Source organism: Mauremys reevesii, linkage group 25 (genome assembly GCF_016161935.1).
Source record: "Mauremys reevesii isolate NIE-2019 linkage group 25, ASM1616193v1, whole genome shotgun sequence".
Taxonomy (NCBI): domain Eukaryota; kingdom Metazoa; phylum Chordata; order Testudines; family Geoemydidae; genus Mauremys; species Mauremys reevesii.
In genome coordinates, this window is record NC_052647.1 from 15,386,360 (window position 1) to 15,402,739 (window position 16,380).

General features: G+C 66.2%; 1 protein-coding gene across 2 annotated transcripts; it reads left to right on the forward strand.

Moving 5' to 3' along the window:
• Positions 1-607: 607 nt before the first annotated feature.
• Positions 608-11,820, forward strand: LOC120390792 (trophinin associated protein). Of its 2 annotated transcripts, XM_039513660.1 has the most exons (17): positions 608-1,008; positions 2,271-2,561; positions 3,732-3,984; positions 4,683-4,843; positions 5,390-5,483; positions 5,693-5,811; positions 6,334-6,548; positions 6,920-6,966; positions 7,698-7,855; positions 8,185-8,278; positions 8,428-8,552; positions 9,002-9,109; positions 9,355-9,429; positions 9,802-9,909; positions 10,051-10,396; positions 10,617-10,831; positions 11,143-11,820. In XM_039513660.1, the coding sequence occupies exons 2-17, from the start codon at positions 2,325-2,327 to the stop codon at positions 11,236-11,238; spliced, it is 2,451 nt and encodes an 816-aa protein (XP_039369594.1). In that variant the 5' UTR covers positions 608-1,008; positions 2,271-2,324; the 3' UTR covers positions 11,239-11,820. The 2 variants fall into 2 exon arrangements, with proteins under 2 accessions (XP_039369594.1, XP_039369595.1); XM_039513661.1 differs by lacking the exon at positions 608-1,008 and having other exon boundaries at positions 2,451-2,561; positions 3,687-3,984.
• The last annotated feature ends 4,560 nt before the right edge of the window (positions 11,821-16,380 follow it).

Consider the following 16,380-nt stretch of genomic DNA (forward strand, 5'->3'; position numbering starts at 1 on the left):
CGGGAGCTGTGGCGTGTCGTGCGGCGTGAGCGGCGCCGCGGGGCTGAGCTGTGGCCGTGTTGTGCGGCGTGAGCCGGGCGCCCGGGGGGGGGGAGCTGTGGCCGTGTCGTGCGGCGTGAGCCGGGCGCCCGGGGGCTGAGCTGTGGCCGTGTCGGGCGGCGTGAGCGGCGCGGGGGCTGAGCTGTGGCCGTGTCGTGCGGCGTGAGCGGCGCCGAGGCTGAGCTGTGGCCGTGTCGTGCGGCGTGAGCCGGGCGCCCGGGGCTGAGCTGTGGCCGTGTCGTGCGGCGTGAGCCGGGCGCCCGGGGGGGGAGCTGTGGGGGTGGCCTCGGGGCTCTGTGCCGGGTTGGCAAAGCCTCCCCCCATGGCAGGACCTGGCCCCATGGCAGGACCTGGCCCCATGGCACGGTGCCGCTGCTGGAGCTAGTCTAGGGGAGGCCTCACAGCAGGGTGAGCCCCTGCGGGTGCCCCAGCCAGTGAGACCCATGGGGAGTGGCTGTGGCATGGCCCAGGGCCAGGCCCTGACCCCTGTGACCCCCTAGCGTGGCCTGGAGCCGGGGCCTGGCCCCACGTGGCCCCCTCACTGTGGCCTGGAGCCGGGGCCCATGACGACACTCGGAGGACCCAGCCTATCCCAGCAGGCCATCCTCACGCCGCTCTACCCACGCCCTTCTCTATGGTCTAGACGCCCAGCTCCCTTCAGCTCAGATCTCGCGAGATCCTCGACTTCCGCTAGGCGACCTTGCCCCGCCCCCCCGCGCCTGATAGGCCGGAACGGGAGGTGGACAGCGCCGACCAATCCGTCACCGCAGCTCCGCCCTACGCTTTGCCATCGTCCTCGCCCCGCCTCCCTTGCTCCCGATTGGCTCGCTCTAGGCTCGACCCCGCCCCCGGTGGGAGGAAGGTGACCAATCAGCGCCGTTGGTATTTTACAAACCGGCGGGGAGCTGCCGACTGCTCCTAGGGCCCTGGGCTGGGCTGAGCGGACGCAACCGAATCAACCGGCAGCAGGTGGGGGGAGCGTGTGATGGGCTCTTGGGGGGGGCGGGCAGGCGGCCATGGGGGGGAGTCCCGGGGGGGGGACCTTGGGGAGGGCAGGCGGCCATGGGAGTCCGGGGACCTTGGGGAGGGGCAGGCGGCCATGGGAGTCCGGGGGACCTTGGGGAGGGCAGGCGGCCATGGGGAGTCCAGGGGACCTTGGGGAGGGGGCAGGCGGCCATGGGGAGTCCGGGGGACCTTGGGGAGGGGGCAGGCGGCCATGGGGAGTCTGGTGGGGACCTTGGGGAGGGCAGGCGGCCATGGGGTGAGGTCCCCAGCTGGGGGAGTCTGGGGTGGGGCACGGGAATGGGGGTCCCTGGCCTGGGTGTCCCGGGGTAGGGGCATTGGGGGGGGGCCGGGGGCTTTCCTGGCATGGGGGGTGTTTGGGGATGAGGTGTACATGGGGTGGGCATCTCCAGCTGCGGGGGTCTCTGGGGGTGTCAGGTACGGGGTGGGGTCCCTGGCCTGGGGTCCGAGTGTGGGCCCCGGGAGTGTCTGGGGATGGGGCGTATATGGGGAATGCCTTGGGGTGGAGAGCATCCGTGGGGGATCCCTGAGCTGAGGGCCTGGGAGGGGGGTTTCTGGGGGTTGTAGTGGTTGACTGAGTCCCTGGAGGGGTTTGCCGGGGGTCCCTGAGAGCAGTGGGGTGGGGGATTCTGGGGGCTGTTGCACCAGTAGGCGGGATCCTGGGGACCAGCAGAGGGGCGCTCTCTGGGGTAGCGGGAGGTGGTATATGGGTGGGGGTAGTAGGGAGTTGTCCCCGCCCCAGGCCCCCCCAGCTCTGCACAACGTGGTGGGCGGCACGGAGGAGACTGGGTTGGGCAGAGATTGCGAGGGGGTGCAAACGGCAGGGACTCGGCCTCGGCCCTTGGGGTGTGGGTGAGCCTCCCCAGGGGCTGGGGCTGGTGGCATTCTGCGCGGGGCAGAGAACCTGTGGCTGGCGCTCAGCCTTCACCAGCGGTGCAGCTCCCTGGCTGGCCCAGGGGCTAGTGAACTGGGGCCAACTCTGCAGTGGCCAGGATCCAGCCACACGGGCTCAGTGCTCTGGGCCTGTAGCCAGTCCCCAGCCCGCTTGGGAGGGAATTCCCCATGGGCTAGTGCTGCCAGCTCAGGTCTAGCCAGGGGGCCGGCCTTGAGCCTGTCAGTGGGTCTCCTCTGGTGTGGTGGGGACTGGGAGGTGGTTACACCCTGCAAGTTAGACCCTCTTCAGCTCCTGGGAGCCTCTCTTCCTCCAGGTGCAAATGCCAGGAAAGGTGCGGCAGTGACTTTGCTTGGTGCAGCTGTCAAAAATGGCGCAGGTCAGGAAGGGTCCGGAATGGGTTTCCTTGGCCCACCCACCTCAGGGCAAGGGGAACGGGAGCTGCTCCCTGGCCGGGAGCCACCCGCAGCTGGGAAAGGAGAATGAGCCGTCTGCCTGGGACGGGTCAGACACGCGGAGCCGCAGCAAGATCCCTGTCCTGTCCAAAAGCCGCCTGCCCCCGGACTTCCAGCAGCTGCACCAGGCCTGGGAGAGCCAGTTCCAGAAGGTGAGGGGGAAGCTTTGGAGACCGGTCTCGAAGCACCGTTTGTTGGCTGGTCCCTGCGCCCGGGGGAGAGCTGCATGGAAAACACCTGGGGCATGACTGAGACACAGAGCAGGGGCCTGTGCCGGGCTGGCAGCTGTGACGCCTAGAGCCCTGTTTATCCCTCCTGGGGGTGGGAGCTGGTGCGCTCGGCTCTCTTCCGCAACAGGTGCCCGTGTGCTCCCACTGATCCACAGCCCCCTTTTAACAGGGGCAGGGCAAACTCTGGTGCCCCAAGCCCCTGGGAGCGCAGAGTGAAGAGCGTTAACTGTCCAGCACGTTGATCAAAGCTTAAAACTCCTCCCGGGGGTGCTTGTTAGCAGACAATCCGACTCTGGGGCATCTGATCCTGGCTGGTCCAATGTTCTAGCCAATGCCCCCTCTCTCCGGGTCCTGCTGCCACGGCTGTGATCCGCTGGGAGAAGAGCAGGTGTTCCAAGCCCCCCTTCCCCTGGGATGCTGTGTTCCAAGGCACAAGGTAGCCCAAATCGGTTGTGCAGCTCTGAGTGGTGATTATCCCCTTGTCGCTCCAGGGCTGTGGACAGGCTGGAGGGGAATGCCCCTGGTGTGACCAAAATCCTTATTAAAATGAGAAAAGGGGTGTGAGGAGAAAGTGGTGGGTGAGAGCGATGGGCAGGGGAGCCAGGCCTGGGTTCTGTAGCTGGCTTTGGGACAGGGAGTGTGGTGTAGTGGTTAGGGCGACGGCTGGGAGTCAGGCCCCTTGGGTTTCATTTCCATCTCTGTGATTGATGCTGTGTGATGTCAGGCAAGTTGCTTCCCTGCTGAGTGCCTCAGTTTCCCTACTAATGGGGATGCGTCTCCTGCTCCACACCGCAGAGAAAGGGCACACCGCATTCACGCTTGTCGCTGCAGCATAGGGACGCTTGGCAGCGAAAGGCTCTGGCAGCAGGGAGTCAGCAGGGTCTGACACTCGATAGCCGTGTAGACAGGAGAGGTGCTGCTTGGGTGCGTAGGGGCATTCCCGGGGGGATCAGGGGTGCATGGCACTCGGCTGGGCCTCGCTATCTATGCTGCCGTGTTCGTGGGGTGTGCAGCCTTCGTCCTCTGCATGCCACCGTCACCCCCCAGGTGCTGCCCTTCACTGCTCGGTGACTGTCCTTCTGCCCTGCCCAGGGGAAGGCTGCCGGTAAGAAGCCCTGTACGCAGACCTGTCCCTTTAACCTGACCTGCAAGGGGGACAAGTTCCACGTTGTGCCCTGCGCTGATATGGCTGCAGCCACGGAGCCGCCGGCGGGATCCCCGGAGCCACCGGCGGGATCCCCCAATCCGCTGAGCAGAAGCCGGCCCAGAGGCCCCCTGGAGGAGATACAGCTGGGGAGAGCAGCACAGAAGAACGTGCCAGGCAGCTGCGTCCCCAGTGGCAAAGGTACCAGGGCTGGTGCAGTCCCAGCCTCTACCAGTAGGGGGCGCCAGGCTCATTTCCTGATGCACCGTCTCCTGCTGTGATGCTCTCAGGCCTCACAAGCTAAGCAGGATTGAGCCTGGGCGAGGGGTGGATGGGAGACCTGGAGAGACAACTCTGGGAGCTGCAGGAAACTGTCCTGGCAGCTTGTAATTGGTGCTCTTTGCGCTGAGTCAGTGCTGGCCTGGGCCCCCAGCGTGGGCTGGGGTGCTCGGCTGGAGGAACAGGGCCGGGGGTGCTGAGCGCCTGGGGGCGCTGGGCAGGTGGAGTACCACCTTTCAGATGAGTGGTGAAGCCTAGGGACTGGCTACCTCTGCCAGGTGCCGGGGCACATTTCCCAAATGCCCAGCCAGAACCCTGGCACTTCACTGGGTGTTGGGACACATCTCCTGGCCCAGCTTCAGCTCTGGTAATTGCATTCATTGCCCTGGCAATGTCGGCTGCCTTTGGGGTTCCTTGGTGTCTAGTGCTGCAGTGTTACTGTGTGCTGTGAACTGGCAGCAGCACTCTGCCCCAGAGGTGGCCGCATTTCAGCGCAGGATGGTCTTGTAAAGCATTTTGGGATCCTTCAGGTTGAAAGGCGGGATGTGGGGGCGAGGCCAAGCTACTTGTGGCTTAGTGGTTCCGTTTCGGCCCCTTGACCACTGTGGTGTCTCTTGCAGAAGTGGAGTTTGTGGCTGACCCAGTGGCTTTGGCCAGCATCCTCTCCAACGTGGGGCTGGCAAACAGCACGCTGGGTGTGGCCAGGAAACCCAGCCTGGCCCGCCGGGTCCCTCTGAGGGGGAGCAGGGGAAACTCACTCCATGCCAGCGGACACGCACGGGTAAGTCCTGGCCTCTGAGGCCCCGCTGTGGAACCAGCTCCCTGCTGGCGCTGATGGCTGGCTTGCCCGCCCTGTTGTGGATCCACCTGGCTCGCTGGGAGCTCCAGGCTGAGCCGGGGCCCTGAGATGGGCTGTGACGGCACTCAGCGAGGCCATGGGCTGTGCAGGGAGGGGACTCATCTATTCAAGGGACAGTGTTGTGTCCTCCCTGTAAGCACCCTTCAGAGCAGGTGGGGCGGCTTGGTGCCAGGACTCCTGGTTCTACCCCAGCTCTGGGAGGAGAGTGGGAGTCCTGGCTTCTATTCCCAACTGGCTACGTTGCCTCAGTTTCTCCATGTGTAAGATGGAGCTGATGCCTTTTTACGGTGGGCTGAGGTCTGAGCTCCTTTGTCTGTAAATTGCTTTGATGTCTTGGAAGTTCTGATTTCTCTGCTTTTCTCCTGACCGTGGGGAGCTCGCGGCCCCCTTGCACCAGAGCTTTGCTAAGGGACGGGTCTGGGACCCGCTTTCCTAACTGGCCTCCCCGGCTGCTTCTCTTTCCTCCAGACTGTGCATGGCTCCCTGTACGTGGCCTCGGGGACCCCTGTCTTGTGCCCGGATCCAGCCCGCACCTCCTGCTTCTCCCGGCTGGCGCCTCAAGGTACAGCCCCCTGGCCCCTGCAGCTGGGGGCCCGGATGGGCCTGGGTAGGGTGGATGGAGCAATGGGGGAGGTGACCCCTTGCTTCAGGGAAGGGAGCCCGGCAGCCCTTTGGTGTCATTAATACAGCGTTGTTTGCTCCCGGGGCCCGCTCTCAGCTCTGCCCCCTGGGGCACCGCCTGACTCCTGCCCTCTCTGCTCTGGCCCCCAGACGCAGCTCGTCGAGCCACACAGGATCCTGCTCAGCACCGTGGCCTGCTCCTTAAATCTCAGCAGATCCAGGCCCTGTCGGCGACGCTGAGGGACCTGGGGTCCCGTGCCCAGCCCGCAGTGAGTGCTGGCTCCCACCCTCCTCTCTGCCGGGTTGGCGATGCCATCGCAGGGCACTGGGGCACCTGCAGGGTTTGGAGGGGCTGCACTGGTCCCTGCTCTGGCTGGCAGTGCCCATCTCTGCAATGGGGCGGGTGCTGGCGGAGGCTGTCTACCTCCAGTGCTTAAGGAGCCACTTGGGGGCCGACAGCAGGGAAGGGCCTTGCGGGGGACGTGGAGGGGGGGTCCAGGGGACCCCTCGTATTAGCCTGGTTCCCTGCACACCCACGGCACTGGGTTCCTCTGCTCCAGAACCCACCCTAGTCCACGCGTGGCCTGGGCCAGCTGCCCACTGCTATACCCCCGTGGCTGGTGCCCACTGCTCCCGCGGCCCCTCGGGGTGGGTCACCGTGGGGCTGGATACATTCCGCGGGCGCTGGGGTGCCCGTCTCCAGGGTGGCGCCGATGCAGATGGGGCAGGGCGCTGTGGGTACCATGTGCCTGCCCAGCCCCCCCCTTGAACCAGGTTTCTCTCGGCGCCAGGGGCACCTCACTCTGCAGAGACTTGGCGCAGGGGCAAAGGAGGCATGTCGGGGGCACCCGCATCCCATTGCCACGGCAACGCAGAGCGAACCAGCCGGGAGCCAGGAAGATGGCGGAACCAGGGACCAGTCCAGCAACGGCAGGCCGGGGTCCTCGAGCGATGGCAAAGCGACCGGGGCCACGGCTGGCACTGGGGGGCAGAGTGCAACCCACAGGTGACAGGGCGCGTGCCATGAATGGGTAGGGGGAGGAACATGCCATTAACCGCCCATCGCAGCTCTCATGGCTCCGTGATCAGCTGGGGGGTTTCCAGCATGTACCTGCCGTTCCCAAGGGGCAGCCGCAGCCGGCCCGGGCCCCCTCCGGAGCCAGGTTACAATGGGGTAGGTAGCAGGGCCCTGGTGTGTGCCGACCCCCGGCCAACTTGCTGCACACAGACCTCTGCCCCCAGCCCCCTGCTGGGCTCCTGAGCCGGGGAATTCAGAGCCCAAGGGCAGGGGAGCCTGGGACTCGGGTGGCAAAGTGCCCCACGCTGCCCTAGCCGGCAGGGCTGGGGAATGAGCAGCGCCTGTTTTCTCTGCTTCAGCCGCGACTCACCCTCGAGGAGGGATCCCATGGGAGCGTCACAGACAGGTGAGAGGCCATGTCCTGTTTGCCTGGAATGGAGTCAGGACACCTGGGTTCTCAGCGCCCCCCCGCTCTAACCCACGAGCCCCCACGCCCCTCCCAGAGCCAGGGAGAGAACCCAGGTGTCCTGGCTCCCAGCCCCCCCTGCTCTAACCCACTAGCCCCCACGCCCCTCCCAGAGCCAGGGAGAGAACCCAGGTGTCCTGGCTCCCAGCCCCCCCTGCTCTAACCCACTAGCCCCCACGCCCCTCCCAGAGCCAGGGAGAGAACCCAGGTGTCCTGGCTCCCTAGCCCAAGTCCCATCTTGCCTTATGATTGATGCAGTGTTGGGACTTTGTCATGTGCCTCCCGTCCCCTGTGGCTGCTGACCAGGCCTGGAGGGGTTAGATTGGTTCCCCTCAGTGTCAGGCTGTGGATTTCACTGGAATCGGTGGCCAGGCCAGGCAGAGCCAGAGCCGCCGTCCGGCCCTTCCTTCGCGGGCCTGGGCACGTGATGTCCATATTTGTGTGTGCAGCCTTATAAACGTTTTGAATCTCAACATCTACAGACACCAAGGAATTCCTCTCCGCTCCGCTATTGTCTGATCCCCCGTCCCCGTGACCTGACCCTGCAGCTCTGAACAGCGAAATCCCTGGAAATAGGGGAAACCGCTGAAACCCCTTGACGTTAGCCATTGGCAATGTAACCGAACTGGACTCCTGCCACATCAGTTGCTGACCATCTCCTCTCCCCGCAGAGGAGTTTGTGCCGGACCCGGATGCCCTGGCCAGCGTCCTCTCCGACATGGGGCTGAGGCACGCTGCCCTGGGGCCCACGGGGAAGCTCAGCCTGGCTCGCAGGGTGCCAGTGAAGGGGCTGCGGGGCGTCCCACCCTCCTCTCAGGGGAGCACCACGGTGAGCTGTGCCGGGGTCCCGAAGCCTGGCCTTGTGGCGTGCTCCTCGCTGGGCTCATGTCTCCCGTCTGGATCCCCCTGGGGCACCTGGTGCTGGGGGCACTACCCTCTGCCTGGCGCTTGGTGGGATCCTCACCTGGGGGCCTGGCACTGGTGGGGCAGGAGGGCAGCTGGCCCCTCCAGCCGTACCTGGGCCCAGCCAGCACCTGCAGTGCTGGGGTTAGGCACAGCCTGGCCCGGGGTTTGGGGTCTGCCTGGCACTGGCACCCCTGCCCTTGCCACCTGCAGAGCAGAGGGGGCTGGCTGAGGCTGCCTTCTCTCCCCCCTCAGGGCAGCAGGACCTCGCTGCTGAGACCTCAGGGCAGCGTCCCCCCGAAGGGCGACTTCGGCCGCATCTCCTGCTACTCCACACTGGGACTTAAAGGTACAGAGCCCTGCCCCGCTCCTGGGATCCAGCCTGGGGGGGAGCTGAGCAGGGAGGGTCTGTTTGTGCTGCTTACGCATGAGCCACAAGGCGGGGGGGGGGGGTTTCTGTGCCAGGGTTCCCTGCCCTCAGCCTCCCCTTCTCTCCAGGTGTGGAGGCCCCGGACGGTCTCCAAGCAGCCCAGGGGGCTGGCACACCCCGGACCCGGGAGATCAGCCGCTATTCGCCCTTTGGCTCCGCCCGGAGGGTGCCCGTCACGCAGCCACAGTCCCTGGTTTGTACCCTCGGGCGGGGAGGGGTCGGGCTGGGCAGCTCCCATCAGAGCCTCACCCTCACTGAACGTGGGGCCCCTGGGGGTTAGAGGAGGGGGCTGGGAGCCAGGACTCCTGGGTTCTATCCCCAGCTTCGGGGGAGGGGGCAGGAGTCTAGTGGGCTAGAGCGGGGTGGGGGCTGGGAGCCAGGACTCCTGGGTTCTCTCCTTAGCGGTGCCACACTCAGTCCCTCTCTCCTGTCAGTCAGGCTGGGCCCAGTTCAGCTCTGCCTGGGGTCCGTGTCCTCGGATGGACTCACTGCAGCACCTGGTTCTCCAGCCGGGGGAGCCCGAGACGACCCTGGCCAGTCCGTGTGGGGTCTGTTCCCTGGGGTGCGGGGCAGGGGGTAGCCCCAGTCGGACCCAGCCCCATGCGCTAGGTGCTGTCCACATGAACCCTTCTCCCCTTGCAGCGCGGCACCTGCTTCTCCACCCGCTTCCCCCGCCGCCTGGCCGTCTTCCCCCGCACGCCCTGCACCGCGCAGGCCCTGGACAAGCACCCGGCCCAGGGAGCACTGCAGGTGGAAGGGGATGGGGAGTTGGGGGGCAGGACCAGGGATGGAGCCTCTTGGTCCCAGGGTGCTGTGCCTGGATGGGGAGGGGCCCGGCTCCTGGACTGTTGGGGGAGCAGTTGCCCTGCTCAGGGTCTGAGGGGTGGGGGGGGCTCAGGGCTCTGCCAGCCCTTGGCTCCCGTGGGCAGGGGTGGTGGGGGTGGCTGTGGCCCATTGCCCGCAGGCCTTCGCTGACGCCATGTTCCCATCTCTAGAGCCCAGCCAGGTGGGCCGGCGGCCTCTCCCCGGAGCCCAGAAGCTCTGACCCCGATGAGGCGGCCCTGCCCTGGGTGAGTGCCCTGGGGTTGGGAGACCCAGCGGGGTCCTTTCCCAGACGGGGGGATTCCCTTCCTTTGGCCAAGGCCAGCTGAGCCCGTCCCACTCCGGGACAGCAGCCCAGGAGGGAGGGAAGGGGGCTGCAGTGGGGCTGACCGATGTCATGGGGGCTGCATGACCCCCCCCCGGATCCTCTATCCTAGCTGAATTCGGGACCCCCCCCTCGTGGCAAAGAGCATGGGGAGGGGGTGCTGAGTGGGGGTGGAACTGGACTGTCCTGCAGCGTCTGTGGGGAAGATGATTCCATGCCCAGGTGGGGCCCTGCGAGTGGGGAGGGGGTTCTGGGCTGGGTCTGGTCCCACGCTGCTGACGGTGCCTCCCCGCAGGAGAAGATCGTGGTGCGTCTCTTTGGGGATGGGGAGAGCCAGGCCGCCGTGGAAGCGTCGGTGAGGAAAGTGCTCGCCCCGCCCGGCGAGGGGAGCGGCAAGGCACAGGTAGGGGGGGCCTGGCTCCTTGCTGTAGCATGCGGGGGGCGCTGAGAGGCCAGAGTGGTGATGGATGGGCTGGCCTCCTTGGGTACTGCAGGGGGCCTGGCCGGGGGGGGGGGCTGTTCTGACTCTCTCTTCCCCCGGCAGCGCATCGAGTTTCTGACCCGACTCCTGCGGAAGGAGGTGGAGGGGGCAGGCGGCTCCTCCAGCCTGGAAGAGCTCCAGAGCCTGCTGGCTGCCTGCGCCCCGTCACCTGGGCCCCCCCGGGCACCCCCTCCCCTGCCAGCAGCTGGTGTCGGGCTGGAGCGACTCCCCTCCCCCTCTTCATGCCAGGAGCCTGGGCTGGGCCCTGCCAGCGGGACGACGTCCCCGGCCAGCTCCGCTGCCTTCCCTGCTGCGGGCACCACACTGACCTTCTCCTCCCAGCGGCCTGTCTGCTCCCACCCCCTCATCCGCTCCCTGAGGGCCCCCACCGCCAGCGGGGGCGCTGCAGGTAGGACACGGCTCCCCCCCGAGTGCCCCGCGGGGCCCCCACAGCCTCTTTGCACCCCCGGCTGTGCCTCCCACCCGGCCAGTGAGCTGATGGGCACTGGCCAGTGGGGCGCGGGCTCCGATCCAGCCCCAGGGCTGCAGCCCCGGTGGCTGGCCGGACCGGGGGGGACGGACTGTGGGCTCCAGGCCCCCGGGCGGTTCACGCTCTCTCTCTCCTGCAGCGGCCAGGGCTGCCCCCCCCGCCAGCCCCCCGGCCCACGTGGCCCTGGTGAAGCAGCGGCTCGGGGACCTGCTCGGCGCCCCCCAGCGCTTCCAGGAGGCCTGCCTGGACGACGAGTGTGCCTTCTACACGGGCCGGCCCCCTGCCCTCCGGCCCCCTGCCCCTCGCTGCTGCACGGACCCCGTGGCCACGCTGCTGCAGGCCCAGGAAACCATGGTGAGTCGGGGGGGGCTGGATGGGGCTGAGAACGCTGGCCCCTCCCCATTCGAGGGGGTGGGGGCTTGAGCCCTGGGGCCAAACCCACTAGAACTGAATCAGGACTCCTGGGTTCTGTCCCAGACTCGGGGAGGGGAATGGGGGGTCTAGTGGGTTGTGGGGGTGGGTGGGGACCAGGACTCCTGGGTTCTCTGCCTGGCCCTGGAAGAGGGGCTAGTGGTTAGTGAGGTGGGCACTGGAAGCCAGGACTCCTGGGTTCCTGGGGGAGCGTGTCACAAGGTGAGATCCCAGCCTCTGTCTCTCCCCTCCAGCACTTTATCCCCATCATGCAGCCGGCACCTGGTGGCCCCCCAGGGGAAGCCGGGAGCTCGCCCCAGGCAAACCTGCCACCCCAGCCCTCGAGATGATGGAGGGGAACCAGACCCGCTTGAGCCAGCGCCCACCTGGATTCTGCCATGGATCTGCGCCCCCTTGGCAGTGTCATCGCAGGGGCTCCCCCCAGCACAGGTGGGGCCTGGCATGCCCCCTACCTGCGTCCCACGCTGATGGATGGGCCGGGCGGGCACCTCCTGTTCTTTTTCTGGGGGCACAGGGGGGCAGGCCCCATGTCACCCCTGCTGCAGCCCAGACACCCCCTCCCTGCACTGGCCTGTCCAGGACCCCTGACCCGAGGGCTGCTTCCCTAGCCAGCCCCCCGGCTGGAGACGCTGCCGCGAGCACTGGTGAGCGAGCGCGTCGGCCCAGCTGCTACTCTGGCTGAGCCTGTCACGTCCCCCGTGCTCTGCGGCTGCCAGCCGCCCCCAGCCCGGATCGCAGGCTCTGGGCCTCTCCGCCTGCCCCTGTGATCTGCAGGCTCGTCAGCGGCCCCTGTACCCAGCCCCCATCCACCCCTCTCTATTTATTACCAGCCCGGGAAGCAGCAAACTCCGTTTTGAATGACGAGCTGGCTGTTACTATGTCACTAAAATAAAGTATTGTTTACACTTGGCCATTTATTGTAGGGTCTCCTGTTTTGCTCTAGGCCCCGCCCTAGGCTCCCTGGTAGGACGGCGACTGACCCACCTGCAGAAGTGTTAACCTGTGGAGCACGCTGCAGCAGGAGCGGGCACAGTCCCTGGCATTCCCCTGCCCTGGGAGCTGTGGGGGTACAACTGGCAGCTGAAGGGGGCAGGGACTCTCCTTTGCTGCAGCCTGGGATCTCCTGGGGGGGACCTGAGCCCCGGGGGGATCCCTCAAGGCCTGGGGTGTCTGTCCCCTGGGCCAGAGGTGGTTACGTTTCCTGGGCACCCTTCCCTAACAGCCTGGCCCCTAGAGCAAAAGCGGCTGCAGCCTCCCCCCATGAGCGCAGGGCCTGAGGGAGGGAAGTGAGAGGGCCTCTGCTTTCCTCCCCCTGCTCCCCTCAGCTCCTGGGGAAATGCCTGCTAAGGGCAGGCTCCCCCTTAGCCTGGCTCAGGCCTCTGCCCAGAGCTGGCTGCACTTAGCAGGGCCTGGCCCTTGGCCGATCTCACCTGCTGTGGCAGCCCCTGGCCACCTGGCGGCAGCACAGACCAGCCAGCTGGGCATTTAGCCCGGTAAGTTACTGCCAGGGCCCAGGGGCAGTGGCCCAGCGGGCATCTGTGCTAGCAGAGCTCCCTGGGGGGGTGGCAGGCTCAGCGGGGGCCTGGCAGCCAGCAGGCTGGGCTGGGGGGACGGGGCAGAGAGTGTGAGGGGGGCCCAGGACTCCTGGCTTCCATTCTCATCTCTTTCCCCACCCCCCTGCCTCGCTTTCCCTAGCTGTAAAACCATAAGGATCCCACCCCACCCTGGGGCAATAATGAACCAGGGCTCCCAGAGCAGCCACAGCAGCTGGGTGAATACCAGCCCTGTACCCAGAGGGCAAACTGAGGCAGAGATGCACAGGGATTTGTCTGAGTCCCCAGGAGCACCACGGTGGTGCCTGTGCCTGGCTGGGCTCCGAGAGCATTAGCCACGGGCAATGTGGGGTCACTGTCCCTAGGGGCTGCCCCAAACACCCCCCCGCTGGGCTCCCTCGCCTCCCCAACCCCAGGACTGGCCAAGCGGGCAGGGCCGTGTGCTCACTGTGGGTCTTGGGAAGCTTTCCGTGGGGGGGGGGGAATTCCAGCCCCCCAGCCCAGGTTCACATGGGGGGGCCCCTACCAGCACCAGGAAAGGACAAAGGGGGGGGCCAGACCCAGCACCCTAGGAGGAAGGGAGAGCCTGGGGAGGGGGAGGGGGGATGCACAGCCCCTGGCCCAGGGAGATGAGGGTTGCAGGGCATCCCTGAAGCAGAGCGGGAGGGGAGGGTGGTGACCTTGGAGCGCAGGGGCTGCAGGGAGCTCCTGGGGTAGCACCCAGGGGTGCCAGATCTGGAGCAGGACCCGAATGCAGAGCAGAGCCCTGGCCAACCAGCCTCCAGTCCCAGCCCTGTACCAGGGGCTGGTGGGCACCTGTGCCCTCTCCTCCAGGAGCGTGTGGCTGACGGGGGGAGAGAACAGACATGAAAAGACAGGCTGGGGGGGCGAGGAAGAGAAATCCCCCCCCATGCTGCAGCGGATGAGCGAACTCCTGTCGAACGGCTGGGCCCAGGGCCCTGGCCCTGTCTCCCTGCCGCCTGAGCTGCCAATTACCAGCGTCGCGGTGCGGCGGGCGGGGAGCTCATTACAGGCGGGCGCCGCTCGGCAGCCATCAGCGCGGTGACAGGGCCAGCCAGCGCAGCCGAGGCCGCGGTGCAGGCGGGGGGTGGGGGGTGGTACTGGGCCTGTGTGTGCATAGCCCGTCTGCCAGCACACGCGTGTGCACCAAGAGCATCTCCGCCTGGGGGGAGCCGGCGGCCGCAGGCAGTGCATTATGGACGTGGTGCAGACAAGGTAGGCAGCAGGCATGTCCCACTGGGGCACCAACCCACAGAAACACGTGTGCCCAGAGCACTAGGCAGGGCCCGCTGGCTGGTGGATGCACTGCACATGCTACATGTATGTAGAGGCAGGGCTTGGGTACAGACGTGTCTAACAACTGGAGCACGGATGCCCAGGTCATGCTATGTGCATGCAGACAAACGTGTGCGGGCAGGCACGCTCCCCGTTCAGTGCAGGCTGGGGATGGCCACACTCCCCCCCCCCCCCCCCCCCGACACCCAGGCACAGATCAGCACATGGGGTACCACAAGGGACCCAACTGCTAGTGTGTGACCTGAAATTACCTAGCAGGACACTGCCTCCCCATCACTGGCCTGGGGCAGGGGGAGACACTGCACCCCCAGGCTGGATGGCAGTGGGGGAGACACTGCACCCCCAGGCTGGATGGCAGTGGGGAGGGGGAGACACTGCACCCCACGGCTGGATGGCAGTGGGGGGGAACTGCACCCCCGGGCTGGATGGTGGCGGGGGAGGGGATTGCTTTGTCTCTCTTGGGGCTGGCAGGGCTCAGAGCAGGATGAGGGGTGGATCAGACAGTGCGGCGGTGGGGGGGGGGAATCTGGGGAGTGCCTGAGTGCCCCATCTATCCCTCTCCTCTCTCCACCAACGTCAAAGCCCCTGGCCCCCTCCCCATGGCTGCCCCCTCATCTGGCCAGGGTGGGATCAAGGGGGGATCTTGTGAAAAACAGCCCAGTGAGGTGCACGCCCACCCCTGTGCAAGGTAGCTGGTGCTCAGCTGACTTGCCCCACCCCAGCAGTGGCTGCATTTCTGCCCTGGGTGAGTGAGTGTTACCGCCCTGCTACCCCACATGCAGAGTCGCACTCACACCCACAGACACTTGCACTGACCAATGAGGTTAATTAACACTAATTGGCCAAGCAAAGGGGCTGGAATTGGAGAGGGGGCTGGGAAACATTTCTTATACCTGTGATCACCCTGACAGCAGTACCCTGGTGGGACCCCAGCACTGTGAACTTCCCCCAGCAGTGTCCTGGACTCAGCACCCCTGTGTTGCGAGCTTCCTGACAGCAGTGCCCAGGACCTCAGTGTGGTGAGCTTCCCGCCAGCAGATGTGTCGCTCCTTGGCAAGGACTCCTCAGTGGGCAGCAAGGGGAGGTGGGGCACCCCCAGACCTTGGGGAGACAGAGAAGCCAGGAGAGCCCCCTGCCTGGGGCTGGCATGGCCAGGAAGGCATGAAAGCGCCAGCAGCCACCTTTGTGGGGGTGGAGGGGCCATGAGCATTTGCGGGCCAGGGAAGGAGCCAGGATCCTGGAGCAGGGACTTGGTCACACACGTTAAACGCGTCAGCGGGGGAAGGGTGGGCAGGCCTGCAGCAAGGAAGGGGTTAACGAGAGAGGTCATGGACCCCTGTGCTGCGATCGAGGTGGCTCCCCCAGGCAGGGCTGGGACCCAGCATCCCAGATCCCAGCTCAGGCGAGCGTCCTTCCCTTCGGGGCTTAAGCTGGAGAGGGGATCCTCCTTCGCGGCCTGGCAGTATTGCAGTGTGGCGGGTAACCAGCCGCTGCGCCTCGCCCCAGAGGTGGCTGCCGATCAGTGGCGGGGGAGTGAGCTCTGTGCACGGGTGCATTGTGGCAAGAGAGAAAATCCCTCCAAGTGCGAGTCCAAAACCAGAGTATTTTAATGGTGCATCAAACACGGAGCCGGACGAGCGGAGACGCGGGTTCGAGGAGCCCCTGGCGTGCGTGGCCCCGGGCGGGATAATCGCACCAAAGTGCCCCAGCACCCGCCACAGTGTGTTGACCTGGACAGTTCGAACAGGTCACTGTCCAGCTCCCGCCCGAGGTCGGTGAGCAGTCGGCACGTGGGGCTTGCATGCAGGGGGCAGCGTGTGTGTGTGCGCACAGAACTGCACTGCTGCACCAGAGGAAGGGGTGCTGAGGTGAGTGTGCAAAGGAGGTGGGGCAGGGTGGGGAATGGGGGGAGGGGAGCTGAAGACTGGGTGAGACTGAAATGGGGGGGTGGCTGGGGTGATGGGGGGGTGAAGGGGAAAGATGGAGCAAGGAGGATGAATTGGAGAACACCCCGTGCACGTGCAAACACACTTGCACACACGTGTGCAAACGCCTGCACCAACGCACATGCACACTTGCATACACATCCCCCTGCCTGCACATCCCCGTGTGCTCACTCAGACACGTGCCGACAAAGCACACGCGTGATACGCACACGCCCTGCCACCAGCCCAGGCCTCTCTGTCGGGGAAGAGCCACTGGGGTGGCTGGGCCTGGCGGTTGGCTGGTGGGTGTGTGGGAGTGGGCCGTGGGGTGAGCAGGTGTGGGGCACTGTGTGCGGGAGGAGCCGACAGGGGGTGCGGTGTTTATGCTGGAGCAGCAGTGGGGGGCTGTGGTGGAGCGGGGGGGGCTGTGTGTATTAGCCATGGGGGCAGAGGAAAGCCCCCCGCTGCAGTACGCAGCTGTGATGGGGGAGACCCCCGGTCCAGCCAGGCCCATCTCTCCATTACACCAGTGGGACTTGGCTCATCCCGCTCCTGAAGGCTGACTGGGAGGGGGACTCTCCATCGGCCCTTAGTCATACAGAGTCTATGACACGTGCTTGAGCAGCTTCAATGGCCTCCAGCAGGGGGCAGTGGCGAGATTATAGACAGACAGGCG

Excerpts from the sequence above, each read along its gene's own strand:
- LOC120390792 (XM_039513660.1), top strand. The coding sequence starts at position 2,325 with ATGGCGCAGGTCAGGAAGGGTCCGGAATGGGTTTCCTTGGCCCACCCA. Across the intron at positions 8,553-9,001 it reads TCACGCAGCCACAGTCCCTG|CGCGGCACCTGCTTCTCCAC; the intron begins GTTTGTACCCTC and ends CTCCCCTTGCAG. Across the intron at positions 10,832-11,142 it reads TGCAGGCCCAGGAAACCATG|CACTTTATCCCCATCATGCA; the intron begins GTGAGTCGGGGG and ends TCTCCCCTCCAG.